The sequence below is a fragment of the Staurois parvus genome, unplaced genomic scaffold, assembly GCF_062004578.1.
Source record: "Staurois parvus isolate SC_StPar_1 unplaced genomic scaffold, SC_StPar_1.0 ptg000470l, whole genome shotgun sequence".
Taxonomy (NCBI): domain Eukaryota; kingdom Metazoa; phylum Chordata; class Amphibia; order Anura; family Ranidae; genus Staurois; species Staurois parvus.
Window position 1 is genome coordinate 2,664,056 of NW_028318266.1, and position 24,033 is coordinate 2,688,088.

Consider the following 24,033-nt stretch of genomic DNA (forward strand, 5'->3'; position numbering starts at 1 on the left):
TTTTTTATTTATTTTTTTTTTTTATTAAGTAAGGTCAAGAGGCTTAATTATTCTGTGTTTTGTTTTAAGTCAAATTATCCTAAAAATCTTTTATTACCTATTTTTCAGGGGGAAAACCCATTACCTTTATCTTTTAATACTTTGCCAAATAATAGGAGAGTGTGCATTTAGAAACGTGAAAATACTGTAGTAATATTCTATTTTGGGACTTTTAAAAAACAAAAAAAGAAAATATTGTTGGTGTCTTTAAATATTCTTCAAATTAAAGAATGTGTGAGATCAACCAGACTCAGGTCACACAAATTAAACTACTTGGATTTCGAGGTCTTTATAAATTTAGGATTCTGCTGTTTATGGTGTTTCTTCTGGCATACATAATGATACTAAGTGGGAATTTATTAATAATAACATTAGTGGCAACTGTTGACCACCTAAAAATTCCGATGTTCTTCCTTCTCAAGCACTTGGCTACATCTGATGTCCTACTGACCACGTGTGTGGTCCCGATGACTCTGGAGGTCATTATTAAAGATGAAGGAAGAGTATCACTGGCTGGTTGCATTACTCAACTTTATTTTATTGCTACTTGCAGCTGTTCACAAAGTTTTCTTATTGCTGTCATGTCCTACGATCGGTATTTGGCTATCTGCAATCCCTTACGCTATTCATCCATTATGAACTCTCATGTTTTTTCCCAGTTGATCATCGGCTTTTGTTTCTTGGTTATTATTTTAGTGTCAAGTGAAATAGTTGTGGTATTTCAATTCAATTACTGTGGTTTAAATTCTATAGATCACTATTTCTGTGATTTTGGACCACTGGTTGAATTGTCCACATCCGACATTTCTGCTTTGATGCTCCAAGACTTTTTTGTTTCCATTGTTACAATATTTTTACCATTTGCTTTTATTATTATAACTTACATTTGTATTTCAGTCACTATTCTGAAGATATCGTCAACTTCTGGGCGAAGGAAAGCCTTCTCCACTTGTAGTTCACATTTGGCCATGGTTTGTGCTTATTATGGAACATTGATCATTGTTTATGTGGCACCATCTGATGACAGTTCAACCAGCATGAACAAATATAGGTCTCTCCTGTACATGGTGGTGTCTCCATTGATGAATCCAATCATATATAGCCTGAGAAACCATGAGATCAAGAGAGCTCTGCAAAAAATGATTTCTACTTTTAGGACTTTTTTTATGTAATAAAGCAATTGTATATTTAAGGAACAGACACAGAAATAGAAATACTATAAGGTCACCCTTCTGGAATGATGGTAGACCACATGTGGGTAATAAAGACTGCCTGACACATATTCATGCTTTGACTTGGAAATGTTTTGGAGGTCCATACTACAGGCCAACTATAACTGGCTGCCAAGTCTACTGAGGAGTCAGATCTATAGTTATGTTTGAATAAATCATTTTATACTGTACATGTATTGCAAAGACTAGATGTGTGTTTTCAATTAGTAGATATTTTTGTTATAATTATAGAATTAACCAAATATAATTTTCAGCGCAACTTTCCTTCTATTCCCTCTGTTCCAAACTCTTTCAATATTCCCATCCTAGCCTGTGGTCCATGAACAGACATCTCTAGGTACATTGTTTTGACTTGAAGGTCTATGTCTTACTTTCAATATACTTCCTGCATCTTACGTTCTTTCTTGTAGGTACTAAAACACTGAATAGCTTTACCTGGGGGAGGAGAGATTTTGTGGTTAATTTACAAAAGGGAAATCAACTGCTCAAGGGAGTTGAAACTGTCCAAGGGAGGGATTTTAGAGAATGGGATGACACTCTGCTGGCTTCCATCATCCAATCATGTGCAAGAGCCTTGCACCACACAACTTCCCTTACAAACTAAAAATGGCTTGTTTTCCTTGAGTGAATAAACACCATGGTCTCCAAAGTTTTAGACTTTAGTAAACCCCATTATGGCTCCAAGAAAGATATGATGTGTGTAGTGTTACCCCCGTAGGAGCCTCTTGTATCTTGCCTAGGCTTCCCCTAGATCTTCTCCCGCAGCCAAGCACACCACTTTTCCTATAGCCAGGTGCACACAACTTTTGCTCGTTACTCCAATGATCAGTCTAGGGGTTGTCTTTTTTTGTGGTTTTATTTTGCTTTGGAACTGGGACGGGGAAGGGATATGGATAATCTTAAGCAAATTATTCACAATTGAGGACAGCTTTCTTAAAGTGGAACTGTGTAGCAGACTATACAAGAATGGAACAAAGTCCCTCTGTAGATATGCAAACTTAGTGAACAGTTTCTCTTCTGAATACCAGTGGATGTACCATCTACAGTGGGGCAAAAAAGTATTTAGTCAGCCACCAATTGTGCAAGTTCTCCCACTTACAAAGATGAGAGAGGCCTGTAATTGGCATCATAGGTAGACCTCAACTATGAAAGACAAAATGAGAAAAAAAATCCAGACAATCACATTGACTGATTTGGAAAGAATTTATTTGCAAATTATGGTGGAAAATAAGTATTTGGTCACCTACAAACAAGCAAGATTTCTGGCTCTCACAGACCTGTACCTTCTTCTTTGAGAGGCTCCTCTGTTCTGCACTCATTACCTGTATCAATGGCACCTGTTTGAACTTGTTATCAGTATAAAAGACACCTGTCCACAACCTCAAACAGTCACACTCCAAACTCCACTATGGTGAAGACCAAAGAGCTGTCGAAGGACACCAGAAACAAAATTGTAGACCTGCACAAGGCTGGGAAGACTGAATCTGCAATAGGCAAGCAGCTTGGTGTGAACAAATCAACTGTGGGAGCAATAATTAGAAAATGGAAGACATACAAGACCACTGATAATCTCCCTCGATCTGGGGCTCCACGCAAGATCTCACCCTGTGGGGTCAAAATGATCACAAGAATGGTGAGCAAAAATCCCAGGACCACACGGGGGGACCTAGTGAATGACCTGCAGAGAGCTGGGACCAACGTAACAAAGGCTACCACCAGTAACACACTACGCCGCCAGGGACTCAGTGCCAGACGTGTCCCCCTGCTTAAGCCAGTACATGTCCGGGCCCGTCTGAAGTTTGCTAGAGAGCATTTGGATGATCCAGAAGAGGATTGGGAGAATGTCATATGGTCAGATTAAACCAAAATAGAACTGTTTGGTAGAAACACAACTCGTCATGTTTGGAGGAGAGAGAATGCTGAGTTGCATCCAAAGAACACCATACCTACTGTGAAGCATGGGGTGGCAACATCATGCTTTGGGGCTGTTTCTCCGCAAAGGGACCAGGAAAAAGGGGTACAGGACAGAATGAATGGGCCATGTATCGTGAGATTTTGAGTGCAAACCTCCTTCCATCAGCAAGGGCATTGAAGATGAAACGTGGCTGGGTCTTCCAACATGACAATGATCCCAAACATACCGCCCGGTCAACGAAAGAGTGGCTTCGTAAGAAGCATTTCAAGGTCCTGGAGTGGCCTAGCCAGTCTCCAGATCTCAACCCCATAGAAAACCTTTGGAGGGAGTTGAAAGTCCGTGTTGCCCAGCGACAGCCCCAAAACATCACTGCTCTAGAGGAGATCTGCATGGAGGAGGAATGGGCCAACATACCAGCAACAGTGTGTGCCAACCTTGTGAAGACTTACAGGAAACATTTGACCTCTGTCATTGCCAACAAAGGATATATAACAAAGTATTGAGATGAACTTTGATATTGACCAAATACTTATTTTCCACCATATTTTGCAAATAAATTCTTTCAACATCAGCCAATGTGATTGTCTGGATTTGTTTTTCTCATTTTGTCTCTCAAAGTTGAGGTCTACCTATGATGCCAATTACAGGCCTCTCTCATCTTTTTAAGTGGGAGAACTTGCACAATTGGTGGCTAACTAAATACTTTTTTGCCCCACTGTAGCTTACACCCCTCAGCTGACTATATGGGTATTAAGGGGGGATAAACAGCAGAAGTCCCAGCACCATATAGAACAGTCCGTACTCACAAGGTCCTTGCTGCAGGTTAACTTCCTTCGTAATGTCAGACAGGATCTGTAGACATCACCCTCAGTCAGCTCTCAGAAACACCCTGGGTTTAAGCATTCTGGCCCTCCTGAGCCCACCTGAGGTCTCCTGGCAGCATGAGACATGGAGATAGCTGCCTCCCCTGGCTGTAACTCCCTTTTCTAAGGAAGAGGAACCCAGATGACATATGCTCACTGAATATAAATACTAGCACCCAGCATTCTCAGGGCCACCTCTCCCTGTAATTGGCTGGAACTGCATCCATTTTCATGCTGCTGATCTGCATTGGTCATTCCTGTTCACCAAGAATCTTTCAAGGTCACCTGGATACAGAGGAGCCAATCACAGCAGCAGAATCACTGTGAGCCACACAGGATCTCTCATTTTGCAATTGTAGCTTTATGTTAAGCAGAAAAGCTGCTATGTTTTTCCTATCAGTCTCCTGTTAAGCTTGTGACCACACTATACAAAACTAGACAAAATACACCCTAGAAACCTACCTACCTACCTACATATATCACTGATAAATTATTTAAGAATTTAGAACATCTAAGAACATCTACTGCCATTGATGTTCTTAGATCAGAACATATATTGCAATAGATAAATCAAAATGCATCTGGTTCAGCAGGGACTGGCTGAATTTTGATCCATGTATGGGCAGGCTGGTTGTACACAAGTAGATCTATCAATTGACTTACGTACAACCAGCCTGCTGGGTATTTCCCAAATGATCAGTACCTATAGTCAGCAATATTGATCATTGTATTCCCGATGGTGGGTAAGTCACCCCGGTGTCAGAATACAATTCCACAGCAGGAGGAATTTCCTCATGCACATCAACATGTTGGTTGAAAGAAAAAAAGTGTATAATGTATGGGCTGCCTTACATGCGTTTCTTGCATCATATGCACTTAAAATAGAACTATGACCTCCCCATTCAAAAGAAATGTGTCAAAACAATTAATTATAAGGCCCCATGTACATGGGACAGTTCTGAACAATGGAAACTGACTGCTGGAAAACATAGGTAAAAAAAGTCTGTTTAGCCACGTTTGCATAATGCGTTTATGTGCGTTTGAGTTTAGAAGCATTTTTTAAAGATAAGCACAGGAGAAGCTCCCAAATGCCCAGAATGCACTTAAAAGTGGTAAATTATTAACTATTTCAGACTGTTTCAGAGAAATACAGAGAGTAGATGCAGAGATGGCATTATGTGTTGACATTAGCTAGGTGTGAGTTGCTCATTAACATTTCTTTTGTTTCCAAGGATGGGAAAGGTGTCTGGTGGAGGGAGTCATTAAGGCCACCTGGCAGGGGGTCTTCATGATAAATTTGAGGTGTGAATGCTCATTAACATATCTTGTGTTTCCAAGGGTGGGAGAGGTCTGAGGTGTGAATTGGTCATTACAATGTGTGACAAGCTTGGTAGGAACATCCTGTGTTCAGTGTTTTGTCCATCTGAGCACATTGAAAATGCTTTGCATGCATTTTTTCATGATAAAAAAGGTTCTGGACAGCATCGGGAACTAAAAGAGTAAAAAAAAAATTCAAACGCTTATAATCGCGATTTGCCGCGTTTACTAGCATTTACAAGCGTTTCGCATTTGAAACGCTGATAAAATCGACGTCTGAACGCAAGTTTGTTGTGTTAAAAAAAATGACTGTAAACTCAACTGCCTGTAAACAACTGTAAACAACGATTTGTACATGGACACACAGGAACACATTAGGGAGAGTTCAGGGGCTGCTGAAAAAAAATGCTGAACAGCTCCAAAAGTGAGTTTATCAGCTTCAGTGTACATGGGCCCTAAGTATATAGCTTCCTACGATGGTGTGGGAATGATGCTGCACTGCAACTATGTTCAGAGCACAGTTGCCACATTTGTGTAGGCTATGCATGATTGCACTATAGTCAGATAAGAAGATGTTGCTGGGGCCATGGCTATCAGCACTGTCACTAATGCTTCACAAGCCTGTAGCTTGTTAATCAGCACCTGGCCACACCTAATCCTGCCCACTGTTTCCTGGATTAGCAATGCTGCTTTTGTGATCTGCAGTGCCTGGGAGAGTTAAGATGTGAAGCACAAATGATGGGGGACTTGGCCCAGCCAGTACTTTATGAGGCTTTTGCATCACATAATACTCCTTACTCTTTTTTAACTTTTAACCTGTCCCCATCACTTTGGTTTGGTAGCCGAGGTTTCTGTATTAAGAGTGCAAGTATAGACCCTGTTAAAAGATTGCTGGGTCTCAGGTTGGGGCTGGGGCTGGGTGGGAAAGAGTTAAAGAGACCCTGTTACCACCATCTGCCCTAACAATTAAATACATCATCGCTTCTCTGCCTTTTGGCTAAGATCAAGTGTAGTATCTGTTCTTATCAGTGTCCAGTGGGGGTGCTCCCGGCCATTCTAGCTTTGCGGGGATGTCTGTTGTATAGTACCCTCACTGTTATGATGGGGGCCTGGAAGGCTAGTACCGGGGGGACAGAAACCGGGATGCCCACACGTAGCTGGGGTCCTGGGAGTAATTCCCCCAAGGAGACCGGAAGGACCCAGTGCCTCCTGATTTGGACGGATCTACCTTGTCTGGCCAGGGGCTGGGAAGGCAGAAAGTCCGCAAACTCAGTGCCCCCTGAGTAGACACCCTCAGGGGTGCCACTAGTAACACCTGGGTGTGGGACCCCACTGTGTGAAGATGGCACAAGGTCACTGTTTTTACACTCTTTTTGCACAGCGCCCTCAGGACCAGGCCTTTTGGCTAGGACCAGGGCAATTTTTGCTACAGGCCTCAGGGCCTGGTCTGTGCACAATTTGGCACGGTACCACTTTTTTATTTTCTATTTATTCAATTTATTCACTCTTTGTCACTTTTTCTTGCTTTTGTGTGTGTTTTTCACAGGATGGAGGGTGTGGGTCCTCGGGCCTTCCCTGAAGTCTAGGGGGAGGATGTGTGGCCTTTTGGTTCCTTCCTCCCCTGATCCCTAGGGAGTTTTCTCTTCGGGAGAGCCTCCTGACCAAGTACTGGGTGTCCGGCTTCGGCTGGACACAAGGAACGGTGGTCCACCAGGCCTTTTGGCCAGGAGGACCAAATGGGAACCTTGTCCCTGTCAGGAGCTTCGTGCCCCGGGGAATCAGGGTAGTGGTCCATCCCCTTCGGGGGAAGGGCAAAAGCACACCCCTAAGTGCACTTTTTCGTGTGGTGTTCGCACTTGCACTTTTTTTGTGATCACTTATCACTTACGGGTTTTTCGTTCTGGTTTGCACGTTTGCGGACTTAAAAAAAAAAAATTAAATACATCAAAGAACCTCTATTAGGTGTACTCCCAAAACCACTGTCCGCCAATGCAATTTGTCCTAACCAAAGAAAACAAGACATAATGGCTCACTTTATACAGTTTTCTAAATCAAAATTTGTGACTCTTTTGCAAAAACAATTCTTAGCTGGAGATCCTGTCGGTAACTGCACTTCTTGTTGCAAGCTGACAATGATAAGGCACTGCCTGTTGGGCTCTCTTCTGTATTTGGCCTTTAAGCCTTTCAGGTCTGCAGATACTTTAGGTAAATCCTTTAGTCTGCCATTAAAGTTTAGCGACACACTTAATTGGACAACATAATAAACATTTGACTATATAGCGATCCCCCATCTCCAAGCCAAGTTGTATAAATGAAGTCTGCTAAATACTTGCTAACAGGGGCGGACTGACCATTCGTGCACTCGGGCACTGCCCGAGGGCCCGGGTCAGTAGGGGGCCCCATGAGATGCCCCTAGTATCTTTCATTGGCTTTTTCATAGGCTTTTTTGGGTGTGGGCGAAAACACAGGGGCCCCATGATCCCCTATTGCACAGGGGCCCCATGAGTTGTCAGTCCGCCCCTGCTTGCTAACCATAACACTTTTTTTCTGCCTTCACCTTACCTGCCTGCGGAGAAAAGCTGTGTTATGAGAATTCAAAAGCTGCCATTATTAACCTCCAATTTCGAAAACTGTCTACATCTGCTGCTTCCTTAGCAAACAAGTGACAATGAGAAGCTGTCCTATGTAGAAGCAGGAAAAATGCTTCTTCTACATGTGATTTCTTCCTTCCTGGTGAACAGGGGGCTGATCACGCAAAAGTTCAGGCATTTGAGGCATTTGTCTGGTACAGAAACAGTGTCAGAAAGATTGGCACACCGTGTAATATGCAGATATGCCATGAAGAGCTAGAAAAGGGGCTAAATACCCTCTCAACAACCAGAATAAGAAGGGTACTAATTGACGGGATCTGCTGGCTAGTGTGATTTCTGCCTCCTGCTGAACAGGGGGCTGATCACGCAAAAGTTCAGGCATTTGAGGCATTTGTCTGGTACAGGAACAGTGTCAGGAAGATTGGCACACAGTGTAATATGCAGATATGCTATGGGGAGCCAGAAAAGGGGCTAAATACCCTCTCAGCAACCAGAATAAGGAGGGTACTAATTGACGGGATCTGCTGGCTAGTGGGAGACACCCACTTGTGGACACCAAGACTACTCTGTTCAGTACTGGGAACCACAGTGCCACCAACAGGTGATCCAATTCCTGACACTCCTTACTATAAAGAGGTTAAAGTGAGTAAACACAACACCTTAGACAAATTCCTTTAATTATAGTATTCTGCTATCATTTTAAATCCATAAACAGAATCATTCCTGTTGACCTGTGACTCAAATGAACAGATCAACAAACAAATATTCCATCAAGATTAAACCACCAAAAATGTTCATTAGTTCTGTGAAATAGCTTTGAAAATTGTAGGTGAAAATTGTGCCACAATATCTTCCACACTTGTGCTCACTCCAGTACACTGCCATCTATACATGCACCAGGTTCTTGCCAGATGTGTCTGACCCCTGTAAATATGAGGTCTTCAGTGTATTCAATAGGCTAGAAACCAGAAATCAACTACAGAGGTGTGGGCTAGTTTTCCTTGAAAATTCACATCAATCTCAGCAAATATGTGAGAATTTGCCCAGCAACAGTTAGAAAGAAAAAGAGGCTCTCTAGTAAAAGTACTGTATAAAACCACTATTTTATAAAAAAAAAAAAAAAGAGGTATTCACAAAGAAAGAAAAAGTATCCAACAAATTCAATGGTGCTGTTGCTTCTCTGAGTGGGCTGAATGACATCAGAGGCTACTCCTGGCTGACATGTTTTATCACAAGGGATGCCATCAAGGGGCTGTCGATTAACCTCTGACTCTATATATTATATTATAGATAATGCATTATAAAGATTGTTCCATAACAAGCAAAGAAGAGATGAATCGTATTGGAAATAAACCAGCCGGGGACATCACTGACTAAGGCAGTCCGTACAGTCCTTTTTTTTTGTTCATCCAGAAGATAAATGAAAAGAACGACCTGATTCCCCCATCCACACATTCAAGGTGGATTGGGGAATCACTCCTGCTGATCCCCTGAGAGTGGGGAGACTTCCAAGACATCAGAATACACTGATCAATGCTTCCAGTTATAACTGGTTGGTTGTACAGAAGTCAATTGGCAGGCTTGGCTGGCCAGAACTCAGCCCCTCCAGCCAGGCCAGGCCTCATCCCATCCAACCAAGCCAAAATTAAAACCAGTTAACTATACCAGAACTCAAACCAATTAGCCAAGCGAGAACACATCCCAGCCAACCAGGTCAGACCTCAAACCAGTGAGCCAGGCCAGAACTCAAAACAGCCAGCCATACAGGACAGAATTCTGCCCAGCCTGTGAGACCAGAACTCAGCTCAGCCAGCCAGGCCAGAATTCAGTCCAGCCAGAACATAGCCCAGCTAGACAAGTCAGATTTCAGTCCAACCAGTTAGTATAGCTAGAATTCAGCCCAGCCAGCCGAGCCAGAAAGCAACTCAGCTAGCCAGGCCAAAACTGAAACCAGTTAACCAAGCCACAACTCAAACCAATCAGCCAGGCTAGAACACAGTCCAGCCAACCAATACAGAACTCAAACCAGTGAGCCAGGCCAGACCAGAACCAAAAACAGCCAACCAGACAGCCAAGCCAGAACTCAGTCCAGTCAGTCAGCCAGACCAGAATCCAGCCCAGCGAGACAAGACAGAACTCAGTCTAGCCAGTCAAACCAAAATTGAAACCAGTTAACAAGGCCGTAACTCAAACCAATCAGCCAAATCAGAACACAAAACAGCCAGCCAAGCCAGAACTCAGCCTAACCAGACAGGCCAAAACTGAAATCAGTGAGCCAGGACAGAACTTAAACCAGTGAGCCAGACCAGAACACAAAACAGACAGCCAGCCAGGCCAGAACTCAGTCCAGTCATGTCATAAAGCACTGCTCAAACTGTTGCCCCTATATAAATCCTGAGTAATAATAATAACAATGCAGCTTAGCCAGCCAGGCCAGAACTTCATCAAGACAGCCCAGTGAAAATACAGCCCAGCTAGCTAGCCAGTCTGGTCAGAACTCAGCCCAGCCAACCAGACCAGATTGCAGTGCAGCCAGCCAGGCCAGGACACATCCCAGCCAGCTAGCCAAGCTGAGATTCAAACCAGTCAACTAGGACAAAACGCAAACATAGTGCAGCCAACCAGGACAGAACTCAAACCAGTGCGCCAGGGCAGAACTCAGAACAGCCAACCAGAAAACCCAGAACTTAGCCCAGCCAGCCAGGTCAGAAATCTGCCAAGCTAGCCAGTTCAGATCCAAGCCAAATCTAGCATTATTGTAAATGAAATAAAGTCAAGTTTCTCACTGAAGCTAAACATGTAGGACACATCTATATTTTTACAGTGACGCTTTTATTATTATAACTTTCTAAGTTTTCTTCAAACATTCCTTACTTTGAGATTATGTTAGTATATCTCCTTAACAAAAAAATAGAATTGTACCCTGGTGATCTTTGATCACCTCCATGTTGTTCAGGTAGATCTCCAGTGTTGTTCATCCCTGCACTAGGCAACATTTCCTAGATAAACAATCTATGGTGTTTTTTACCATAGATGTGAATAGTAATAGCTTGTTATATTCTGTGCATTTGGAAACATGCATCATTTTTAATCTACGGAGTTGGTCTCAACTAGCTCCTACCACTTATACTTGATGTATCAACGCACTCTTACTAAAAAACTGTACTTACTAACCAGGGGTGGACTGACAACTCATGGGGCCTCCGGGCAATAGGGAATCATGGGGCCCCTGTGTCCTTGCCCAAACTCAAAAAAGCCTATGAAAAGGGTACCAGGGGCATCTCATGGGGCCCCTTACTGACCCCAGGCCCTTGGGCAGTACCCAAGTTTCCAAATGGTCAGTCCGCCCCTGTTACTAACTCTTAGCCACTAATCTGATTCAACCTTACCAGCAGCTTTGAATCTAATTGGGAGAACTCAAAGAATAACTACAGTAAAGACAATGCATTAACTAAATGAAGACAATGTGCAAACTCAAACTCTGCCTGAGACTTTCTTTCCTGCTTTTCTGTAGGTGACATCCTATTGTCAAGGACAATTCCTGGCCAGTTGGCTTACTGACAATGTTGCAGCTAATTCTGAGATTGGCCTGTAACAGAATGGGCTGTTACTGACAGGATCTTGGATGAAAATACTTTTCATTAAACTCACAAAATAATGATCTGCTTGATAAAACAGTTTACAGGGAACAAATGTTAATTATAAGTAAGAACAGGCATGTATTTCCTTCATTTGTATACTCAAGGGATATGGAGAGTATTATTTCCCCTGTCACGTCTATCACTATAAATAAGGGTAAAGATCAGGCAATTCTATAGTTTGATGGCACAGATTGCAGATTAATGCAACTAGGACTGAAAAATGTTTACTGTCATCCTCATCTGTTTTAGGAGAAACATATTGTACCGTAAGTAAAGTTTTTGGTATTGCTAAGGGACTCAACTTCTCATCTATTCCTCCTCTAGAATTGTATTTGTTATGTAACTCAAGAATTCTAAAAAAAATCTAGGGATCTGAATATAAACTACAGAGCACTAGCAGAATAATTTGATTACTAGTGGTTTAAGCTGGCCATAGATGATTTTGATCTTAGCTGGTCCAGCAGGGACCTGCCGAGATTTGAACCATCTATGGGCAGGCTGATTGTACCCAATTCAATCTACAACCTGGGTACAACCAGCCTGTTGAATTTTTCATAAGATTATTACCAATGACTCCTATGAATGAGCATATGCCAATAATGTGAATCAAGGTTACTATAGAGTTTCCACATGTAAAAGTGCAATAAATAAATAAATAAACAGCACCAGAAAATACAACTAATGTCCGATGTATCGATAAGTCCTATTCAAATAACAGTTGCTTAAAACCAAAAGACAGGTGAGCAGGTGCTGGTGCCATTAGTAACAGATAAACTGGTGATCACTTTCAGGTGCTCCAGGTGACCTCACATATGTTTGCACTGATCACAATGGATGGACCTTCTATTACTAGTGTCAGGGATGCAGGTGTGACCAGAAGTGTGTGGACTGACACAGGGAAACACAGGCTCCAGATATGGTAGAAATAAGACAATTTATTAAGACTAACAATACAAACAAACACAGTGCACCAAACCCCAAGCTAACACAAATACATACAACAAGGTGAAACAAACCCAAACCTAAACTGGTATAGATACCCAGGTACATACACATATAGAGCACAACGTAGTCAGGCAGGCCGGGTCGATAACTATCGGGCAGGTAGGTACAGGAGGAGCAGGTGGAGAGAATGGTCAGGGTCACAAGCCAAGGATAAAACAGGAGAAGTCAGCAGAGGTCAGGATCAGGCAGGGTCGGCAACAAGTCAGGCAGAAACAGGAACAGGAAAAGGAATGCAGGTTACAAGGTACAGGGGCCCATGGAAAAACACACACCAAGGCACAGACTGCAGGTCTGGCCATCCCTTAAATACACCTGCAATAAGCCCCAAGTGATGGCTAATTGCCGAAGTGAACCTTTGGTTGTTGAGAGCACCCGCTGGCCAGCCCTGGTACTGCAGCCCACAAGGCAGGTAAGTCCCACCACTATTGGCAAGTCCATTCCTGACAATTAGATAGGTCTTACTGTGCTTTTTTTGGTTGGACCCACTGCATGTCTTGTCACCAACTTGACCATTCACATGTACCAGGATGCGATTCTTTCCAATGCAATACACCGCCACTCAAAAAAGCCGTATCAGGGATTAGGTTTATTGCACAAAGCAGCTGACTTTATTAAAACATATAAAACCTAACAATTACACTGCACTCACATGTATATGTGCCTAAGGACCAGCACTAGGTACATACAGCGCTTATGGTTAAGATGTCCCATGACCAGAAGCTGGCTTGGGCTCCAGGGATGGAATGTGATGTATCAGCTGGCCGGGGAACACTGCCTCAACTAGTTTAGTCTGTAACTGAACATCTTCAGGAAGCTCTGTGTTTCCTTATCTTTGGTTTATTTTGTTTTTGCCTGCGGTGCAAACTTTTCATTGTTATATATTTCCAGTGACTATAACTACTGGGGATAAACACTGTGTTCTCATGGCAGGAATGGCTCCCCACCCTCCCCTTCTTGGAGAACACAATAACTCCACGGGAGGCATTCCCCCATTAGCATTGACTGTGTTGATGGGAGAATTGAGCTATCTTCTTTCCTGCAGGACAGAAAATAACATTGTCTATGGCCAGCTTTAGTGTGACTATGATAAGCATCTAGCCTACAAAGCCTCCCAAAAACTTAGTTATTCCACATAATACTTCCAGCACAATATCTGCTCTGAAAACACCTTACTCCTATCCTGCCTTATAATCTTACAGCCAAGGCTTGTCCCAAGACTCTCTGCTCTCTGGAATTGAATTTTTCTATCCAGACAAGACTGAAGTATATCAAAAGCCATTTTTCCATTTTCAATAGAGTACAGAATGGTAAAACCACGGTCAGATTTTTATGCTGTCTCCCATTCAAGAAATTTTAATTCCTTTCTTATAGACACAACAGTACGTTAGAGAAAATATCTATATATTAAGGAAAACTTCTCTTAGTTGTCACCTGAACAAGTGTCCCCCAGTGGATGATTTCTCCTCTATTCCTGTTCTGGTGGCAACTCAACATTTTGAATTTTTCCATCAATTTTACTCACCAGGACAAATAGAAAGGGTGACCGTCCCAGTGTGGGCAAAGATCTGACGGGTGTTTCACCCCTCACTACTCTACCACTACAATAGTTGGGTATTACTTTTATCTTTAAGCCATACCCATGTGTATAACACCTGAAGTCTGGTCTAACATTATGTCACACATTGAAAAACATTTATATCAGATATGTTTACCAGTGTTATCAACAGTAAAAAAAATGTCATGTTTATTTTTTTCCTCTGGTTTAAATTTAAAACTTTTTTTGTTATTTTCAAAGTCAGTATTTTATTAGTTTAAAACTATAATTATTTATTTTTTTATTTATTTTTTTTTTTTATTAAGTAAGGTCAAGAGGCTTAATTATTCTGTGTTTTGTTTTAAGTCAAATTATCCTAAAAATCTTTTATTACCTATTTTTCAGGGGGAAAACCCATTACCTTTATCTTTTAATACTTTGCCAAATAATAGGAGAGTGTGCATTTAGAAACGTGAAAATACTGTAGTAATATTCTATTTTGGGACTTTTAAAAAACAAAAAAAGAAAATATTGTTGGTGTCTTTAAATATTCTTCAAATTAAAGAATGTGTGAGATCAACCAGACTCAGGTCACACAAATTAAACTACTTGGATTTCGAGGTCTTTATAAATTTAGGATTCTGCTGTTTATGGTGTTTCTTCTGGCATACATAATGATACTAAGTGGGAATTTATTAATAATAACATTAGTGGCAACTGTTGACCACCTAAAAATTCCGATGTTCTTCCTTCTCAAGCACTTGGCTACATCTGATGTCCTACTGACCACGTGTGTGGTCCCGATGACTCTGGAGGTCATTATTAAAGATGAAGGAAGAGTATCACTGGCTGGTTGCATTACTCAACTTTATTTTATTGCTACTTGCAGCTGTTCACAAAGTTTTCTTATTGCTGTCATGTCCTACGATCGGTATTTGGCTATCTGCAATCCCTTACGCTATTCATCCATTATGAACTCTCATGTTTTTTCCCAGTTGATCATCGGCTTTTGTTTCTTGGTTATTATTTTAGTGTCAAGTGAAATAGTTGTGGTATTTCAATTCAATTACTGTGGTTTAAATTCTATAGATCACTATTTCTGTGATTTTGGACCACTGGTTGAATTGTCCACATCCGACATTTCTGCTTTGATGCTCCAAGACTTTTTTGTTTCCATTGTTACAATATTTTTACCATTTGCTTTTATTATTATAACTTACATTTGTATTTCAGTCACTATTCTGAAGATATCGTCAACTTCTGGGCGAAGGAAAGCCTTCTCCACTTGTAGTTCACATTTGGCCATGGTTTGTGCTTATTATGGAACATTGATCATTGTTTATGTGGCACCATCTGATGACAGTTCAACCAGCATGAACAAATATAGGTCTCTCCTGTACATGGTGGTGTCTCCATTGATGAATCCAATCATATATAGCCTGAGAAACCATGAGATCAAGAGAGCTCTGCAAAAAATGATTTCTACTTTTAGGACTTTTTTTATGTAATAAAGCAATTGTATATTTAAGGAACAGACACAGAAATAGAAATACTATAAGGTCACCCTTCTGGAATGATGGTAGACCACATGTGGGTAATAAAGACTGCCTGACACATATTCATGCTTTGACTTGGAAATGTTTTGGAGGTCCATACTACAGGCCAACTATAACTGGCTGCCAAGTCTACTGAGGAGTCAGATCTATAGTTATGTTTGAATAAATCATTTTATACTGTACATGTATTGCAAAGACTAGATGTGTGTTTTCAATTAGTAGATATTTTTGTTATAATTATAGAATTAACCAAATATAATTTTCAGCGCAACTTTCCTTCTATTCCCTCTGTTCCAAACTCTTTCAATATTCCCATCCTAGCCTGTGGTCCATGAACAGACATCTCTAGGTACATTGTTTTGACTTGAAGGTCTATGTCTTACTTTCAATATACTTCCTGCATCTTACGTTCTTTCTTGTAGGTACTAAAACACTGAATAGCTTTACCTGGGGGAGGAGAGATTTTGTGGTTAATTTACAAAAGGGAAATCAACTGCTCAAGGGAGTTGAAACTGTCCAAGGGAGGGATTTTAGAGAATGGGATGACACTCTGCTGGCTTCCATCATCCAATCATGTGCAAGAGCCTTGCACCACACAACTTCCCTTACAAACTAAAAATGGCTTGTTTTCCTTGAGTGAATAAACACCATGGTCTCCAAAGTTTTAGACTTTAGTAAACCCCATTATGGCTCCAAGAAAGATATGATGTGTGTAGTGTTACCCCCGTAGGAGCCTCTTGTATCTTGCCTAGGCTTCCCCTAGATCTTCTCCCGCAGCCAAGCACACCACTTTTCCTATAGCCAGGTGCACACAACTTTTGCTCGTTACTCCAATGATCAGTCTAGGGGTTGTCTTTTTTTGTGGTTTTATTTTGCTTTGGAACTGGGACGGGGAAGGGATATGGATAATCTTAAGCAAATTATTCACAATTGAGGACAGCTTTCTTAAAGTGGAACTGTGTAGCAGACTATACAAGAATGGAACAAAGTCCCTCTGTAGATATGCAAACTTAGTGAACAGTTTCTCTTCTGAATACCAGTGGATGTACCATCTACAGTGGGGCAAAAAAGTATTTAGTCAGCCACCAATTGTGCAAGTTCTCCCACTTACAAAGATGAGAGAGGCCTGTAATTGGCATCATAGGTAGACCTCAACTATGAAAGACAAAATGAGAAAAAAAATCCAGACAATCACATTGACTGATTTGGAAAGAATTTATTTGCAAATTATGGTGGAAAATAAGTATTTGGTCACCTACAAACAAGCAAGATTTCTGGCTCTCACAGACCTGTACCTTCTTCTTTGAGAGGCTCCTCTGTTCTGCACTCATTACCTGTATCAATGGCACCTGTTTGAACTTGTTATCAGTATAAAAGACACCTGTCCACAACCTCAAACAGTCACACTCCAAACTCCACTATGGTGAAGACCAAAGAGCTGTCGAAGGACACCAGAAACAAAATTGTAGACCTGCACAAGGCTGGGAAGACTGAATCTGCAATAGGCAAGCAGCTTGGTGTGAACAAATCAACTGTGGGAGCAATAATTAGAAAATGGAAGACATACAAGACCACTGATAATCTCCCTCGATCTGGGGCTCCACGCAAGATCTCACCCTGTGGGGTCAAAATGATCACAAGAATGGTGAGCAAAAATCCCAGGACCACACGGGGGGACCTAGTGAATGACCTGCAGAGAGCTGGGACCAACGTAACAAAGGCTACCACCAGTAACACACTACGCCGCCAGGGACTCAGTGCCAGACGTGTCCCCCTGCTTAAGCCAGTACATGTCCGGGCCCGTCTGAAGTTTGCTAGAGAGCATTTGGATGATCCAGAAGAGGATTGGGAGAATGTCATATGGTCAGATTAAACCAAAATAGAACTGTTTGGTAGAAACACAACTCGTCATGTTTGGAGGAGAGAGAATGCTGAGTTGCATCCAAAGAACACCATACCTACTGTGAAGCATGGGGTGGCAACATCATGCTTTGGGGCTGTTTCTCCGCAAAGGGACCAGGAAAAAGGGGTACAGGACAGAATGAATGGGCCATGTATCGTGAGATTTTGAGTGCAAACCTCCTTCCATCAGCAAGGGCATTGAAGATGAAACGTGGCTGGGTCTTCCAACATGACAATGATCCCAAACATACCGCCCGGTCAACGAAAGAGTGGCTTCGTAAGAAGCATTTCAAGGTCCTGGAGTGGCCTAGCCAGTCTCCAGATCTCAACCCCATAGAAAACCTTTGGAGGGAGTTGAAAGTCCGTGTTGCCCAGCGACAGCCCCAAAACATCACTGCTCTAGAGGAGATCTGCATGGAGGAGGAATGGGCCAACATACCAGCAACAGTGTGTGCCAACCTTGTGAAGACTTACAGGAAACATTTGACCTCTGTCATTGCCAACAAAGGATATATAACAAAGTATTGAGATGAACTTTGATATTGACCAAATACTTATTTTCCACCATATTTTGCAAATAAATTCTTTCAACATCAGCCAATGTGATTGTCTGGATTTGTTTTTCTCATTTTGTCTCTCAAAGTTGAGGTCTACCTATGATGCCAATTACAGGCCTCTCTCATCTTTTTAAGTGGGAGAACTTGCACAATTGGTGGCTAACTAAATACTTTTTTGCCCCACTGTAGCTTACACCCCTCAGCTGACTATATGGGTATTAAGGGGGGATAAACAGCAGAAGTCCCAGCACCATATAGAACAGTCCGTACTCACAAGGTCCTTGCTGCAGGTTAACTTCCTTCGTAATGTCAGACAGGATCTGTAGACATCACCCTCAGTCAGCTCTCAGAAACACCCTGGGTTTAAGCATTCTGGCCCTCCTGAGCCCACCTGAGGTCTCCTGGCAGCATGAGACATGGAGATAGCTGCCTCCCCTGGCTGTAACTCCCTTTTCTAAGGAAGAGGAACCCAGATGACATATGCTCACTGAATATAAATACTAGCACCCAGCATTCTCAGGGCCACCTCTCCCTGTAATTGGCTGGAACTGCATCCATTTTCATGCTGCTGATCTGCATTGGTCATTCCTGTTCACCAAGAATCTTTCAAGGTCACCTGGATACAGAGGAGCCAATCACAGCAGCAGAATCACTGTGAGCCACACAGGATCTCTCATTTTGCAATTGTAGCTTTATGTTAAGCAGAAAAGCTGCTATGTTTTTCCTATCAGTCTCCTGTTAAGCTTGTGACCACACTATACAAAACTAGACAAAATACACCCTAGAAACCTACCTACCTACCTACATATATCACTGATAAATTATTTAAGAATTTAGAACATCTAAGAACATCTACTGCCATTGATGTTCTTAGATCAGAACATATATTGCAATAGATAAATCAAAATGCATCTGGTTCAGCAGGGACTGGCTGAATTTTGATCCATGTATGGGCAGGCTGGTTGTACACAAGTAGATCTATCAATTGACTTACGTACAACCAGCCTGCTGGGTATTTCCCAAATGATCAGTACCTATAGTCAGCAATATTGATCATTGTATTCCCGATGGTGGGTAAGTCACCCCGGTGTCAGAATACAATTCCACAGCAGGAGGAATTTCCTCATGCACATCAACATGTTGGTTGAAAGAAAAAAAGTGTATAATGTATGGGCTGCCTTACATGCGTTTCTTGCATCATATGCACTTAAAATAGAACTATGACCTCCCCATTCAAAAGAAATGTGTCAAAACAATTAATTATAAGGCCCCATGTACATGGGACAGTTCTGAACAATGGAAACTGACTGCTGGAAAACATAGGTAAAAAAAGTCTGTTTAGCCACGTTTGCATAATGCGTTTATGTGCGTTTGAGTTTAGAAGCATTTTTTAAAGATAAGCACAGGAGAAGCTCCCAAATGCCCAGAATGCACTTAAAAGTGGTAAATTATTAACTATTTCAGACTGTTTCAGAGAAATACAGAGAGTAGATGCAGAGATGGCATTATGTGTTGACATTAGCTAGGTGTGAGTTGCTCATTAACATTTCTTTTGTTTCCAAGGATGGGAAAGGTGTCTGGTGGAGGGAGTCATTAAGGCCACCTGGCAGGGGGTCTTCATGATAAATTTGAGGTGTGAATGCTCATTAACATATCTTGTGTTTCCAAGGGTGGGAGAGGTCTGAGGTGTGAATTGGTCATTACAATGTGTGACAAGCTTGGTAGGAACATCCTGTGTTCAGTGTTTTGTCCATCTGAGCACATTGAAAATGCTTTGCATGCATTTTTTCATGATAAAAAAGGTTCTGGACAGCATCGGGAACTAAAAGAGTAAAAAAAAAATTCAAACGCTTATAATCGCGATTTGCCGCGTTTACTAGCATTTACAAGCGTTTCGCATTTGAAACGCTGATAAAATCGACGTCTGAACGCAAGTTTGTTGTGTTAAAAAAAATGACTGTAAACTCAACTGCCTGTAAACAACTGTAAACAACGATTTGTACATGGACACACAGGAACACATTAGGGAGAGTTCAGGGGCTGCTGAAAAAAAATGCTGAACAGCTCCAAAAGTGAGTTTATCAGCTTCAGTGTACATGGGCCCTAAGTATATAGCTTCCTACGATGGTGTGGGAATGATGCTGCACTGCAACTATGTTCAGAGCACAGTTGCCACATTTGTGTAGGCTATGCATGATTGCACTATAGTCAGATAAGAAGATGTTGCTGGGGCCATGGCTATCAGCACTGTCACTAATGCTTCACAAGCCTGTAGCTTGTTAATCAGCACCTGGCCACACCTAATCCTGCCCACTGTTTCCTGGATTAGCAATGCTGCTTTTGTGATCTGCAGTGCCTGGGAGAGTTAAGATGTGAAGCACAAATGATGGGGGACTTGGCCCAGCCAGTACTTTATGAGGCTTTTGCATCACATAATACTCCTTACTCTTTTTTAACTTTTAACCTGTCCCCATCACTTTGGTTTGGTAGCCGAGGTTTCTGTATTAAGAGTGCAAGTATAGACCCTGTTAAAAGATTGCTGGGTCTCAGGTTGGGGCTGGGGCTGGGTGGGAAAGAGTTAAAGAGACCCTGTTACCACCATCTGCCCTAACAATTAAATACATCATCGCTTCTCTGCCTTTTGGCTAAGATCAAGTGTAGTATCTGTTCTTATCAGTGTCCAGTGGGGGTGCTCCCGGCCATTCTAGCTTTGCGGGGATGTCTGTTGTATAGTACCCTCACTGTTATGATGGGGGCCTGGAAGGCTAGTACCGGGGGGACAGAAACCGGGATGCCCACACGTAGCTGGGGTCCTGGGAGTAATTCCCCCAAGGAGACCGGAAGGACCCAGTGCCTCCTGATTTGGACGGATCTACCTTGTCTGGCCAGGGGCTGGGAAGGCAGAAAGTCCGCAAACTCAGTGCCCCCTGAGTAGACACCCTCAGGGGTGCCACTAGTAACACCTGGGTGTGGGACCCCACTGTGTGAAGATGGCACAAGGTCACTGTTTTTACACTCTTTTTGCACAGCGCCCTCAGGACCAGGCCTTTTGGCTAGGACCAGGGCAATTTTTGCTACAGGCCTCAGGGCCTGGTCTGTGCACAATTTGGCACGGTACCACTTTTTTATTTTCTATTTATTCAATTTATTCACTCTTTGTCACTTTTTCTTGCTTTTGTGTGTGTTTTTCACAGGATGGAGGGTGTGGGTCCTCGGGCCTTCCCTGAAGTCTAGGGGGAGGATGTGTGGCCTTTTGGTTCCTTCCTCCCCTGATCCCTAGGGAGTTTTCTCTTCGGGAGAGCCTCCTGACCAAGTACTGGGTGTCCGGCTTCGGCTGGACACAAGGAACGGTGGTCCACCAGGCCTTTTGGCCAGGAGGACCAAATGGGAACCTTGTCCCTGTCAGGAGCTTCGTGCCCCGGGGAATCAGGGTAGTGGTCCATCCCCTTCGGGGGAAGGGCAAAAGCACACCCCTAAGTGCACTTTTTCGTGTGGTGTTCGCACTTGCACTTTTTTTGTGATCACTTATCACTTACGGGTTTTTCGTTCTGGTTTGCACGTTTGCGGACTTAAAAAAAAAAAATTAAATACATCAAAGAACCTCTATTAGGTGTACTCCCAAAACCACTGTCCGCCAATGCAATTTGTCCTAACCAAAGAAAACAAGACATAATGGCTCACTTTATACAGTTTTCTAAATCAAAATTTGTGACTCTTTTGCAAAAACAATTCTTAGCTGGAGATCCTGTCGGTAACTGCACTTCTTGTTGCAAGCTGACAATGATAAGGCACTGCCTGTTGGGCTCTCTTCTGTATTTGGCCTTTAAGCCTTTCAGGTCTGCAGATACTTTAGGTAAATCCTTTAGTCTGCCATTAAAGTTTAGCGACACACTTAATTGGACAACATAATAAACATTTGACTATATAGCGATCCCCCATCTCCAAGCCAAGTTGTATAAATGAAGTCTGCTAAATACTTGCTAACAGGGGCGGACTGACCATTCGTGCACTCGGGCACTGCCCGAGGGCCCGGGTCAGTAGGGGGCCCCATGAGATGCCCCTAGTATCTTTCATTGGCTTTTTCATAGGCTTTTTTGGGTGTGGGCGAAAACACAGGGGCCCCATGATCCCCTATTGCACAGGGGCCCCATGAGTTGTCAGTCCGCCCCTGCTTGCTAACCATAACACTTTTTTTCTGCCTTCACCTTACCTGCCTGCGGAGAAAAGCTGTGTTATGAGAATTCAAAAGCTGCCATTATTAACCTCCAATTTCGAAAACTGTCTACATCTGCTGCTTCCTTAGCAAACAAGTGACAATGAGAAGCTGTCCTATGTAGAAGCAGGAAAAATGCTTCTTCTACATGTGATTTCTTCCTTCCTGGTGAACAGGGGGCTGATCACGCAAAAGTTCAGGCATTTGAGGCATTTGTCTGGTACAGAAACAGTGTCAGAAAGATTGGCACACCGTGTAATATGCAGATATGCCATGAAGAGCTAGAAAAGGGGCTAAATACCCTCTCAACAACCAGAATAAGAAGGGTACTAATTGACGGGATCTGCTGGCTAGTGTGATTTCTGCCTCCTGCTGAACAGGGGGCTGATCACGCAAAAGTTCAGGCATTTGAGGCATTTGTCTGGTACAGGAACAGTGTCAGGAAGATTGGCACACAGTGTAATATGCAGATATGCTATGGGGAGCCAGAAAAGGGGCTAAATACCCTCTCAGCAACCAGAATAAGGAGGGTACTAATTGACGGGATCTGCTGGCTAGTGGGAGACACCCACTTGTGGACACCAAGACTACTCTGTTCAGTACTGGGAACCACAGTGCCACCAACAGGTGATCCAATTCCTGACACTCCTTACTATAAAGAGGTTAAAGTGAGTAAACACAACACCTTAGACAAATTCCTTTAATTATAGTATTCTGCTATCATTTTAAATCCATAAACAGAATCATTCCTGTTGACCTGTGACTCAAATGAACAGATCAACAAACAAATATTCCATCAAGATTAAACCACCAAAAATGTTCATTAGTTCTGTGAAATAGCTTTGAAAATTGTAGGTGAAAATTGTGCCACAATATCTTCCACACTTGTGCTCACTCCAGTACACTGCCATCTATACATGCACCAGGTTCTTGCCAGATGTGTCTGACCCCTGTAAATATGAGGTCTTCAGTGTATTCAATAGGCTAGAAACCAGAAATCAACTACAGAGGTGTGGGCTAGTTTTCCTTGAAAATTCACATCAATCTCAGCAAATATGTGAGAATTTGCCCAGCAACAGTTAGAAAGAAAAAGAGGCTCTCTAGTAAAAGTACTGTATAAAACCACTATTTTATAAAAAAAAAAAAAAAGAGGTATTCACAAAGAAAGAAAAAGTATCCAACAAATTCAATGGTGCTGTTGCTTCTCTGAGTGGGCTGAATGACATCAGAGGCTACTCCTGGCTGACATGTTTTATCACAAGGGATGCCATCAAGGGGCTGTCGATTAACCTCTGACTCTATATATTATATTATAGATAATGCATTATAAAGATTGTTCCATAACAAGCAAAGAAGAGATGAATCGTATTGGAAATAAACCAGCCGGGGACATCACTGACTAAGGCAGTCCGTACAGTCCTTTTTTTTTGTTCATCCAGAAGATAAATGAAAAGAACGACCTGATTCCCCCATCCACACATTCAAGGTGGATTGGGGAATCACTCCTGCTGATCCCCTGAGAGTGGGGAGACTTCCAAGACATCAGAATACACTGATCAATGCTTCCAGTTATAACTGGTTGGTTGTACAGAAGTCAATTGGCAGGCTTGGCTGGCCAGAACTCAGCCCCTCCAGCCAGGCCAGGCCTCATCCCATCCAACCAAGCCA

The 24,033-nt window shown here is 42.4% G+C and overlaps 2 protein-coding genes and 2 pseudogenes across 2 annotated transcripts; all 4 read left to right on the forward strand.

The window, feature by feature from the left end:
• The first annotated feature begins 269 nt into the window (after window positions 1–269).
• Window positions 270–1,360, forward strand: LOC149452527 (olfactory receptor 5P81-like). The gene has a single exon (XM_089689187.1). It carries the CDS (start codon window positions 270–272, stop codon window positions 1,209–1,211), a length of 942 nt encoding a protein of 313 aa, XP_089545313.1. The 3' UTR covers window positions 1,212–1,360.
• A 4,983-nt stretch (window positions 1,361–6,343) lies between these two features.
• On the forward strand, window positions 6,344–6,459 carry LOC149452528 (U2 spliceosomal RNA; annotated as a pseudogene).
• Window positions 6,460–14,663: 8,204 nt separating this feature from the next.
• Window positions 14,664–15,794, forward strand: LOC149452529 (olfactory receptor 5P81-like). Its single transcript, XM_089689188.1, has one exon. It carries the CDS (start codon window positions 14,704–14,706, stop codon window positions 15,643–15,645), a length of 942 nt encoding a protein of 313 aa, XP_089545314.1. The 5' UTR covers window positions 14,664–14,703; the 3' UTR covers window positions 15,646–15,794.
• A 4,983-nt stretch (window positions 15,795–20,777) lies between these two features.
• Window positions 20,778–20,893, forward strand: LOC149452530 (U2 spliceosomal RNA; annotated as a pseudogene).
• Window positions 20,894–24,033: the final 3,140 nt, after the last annotated feature.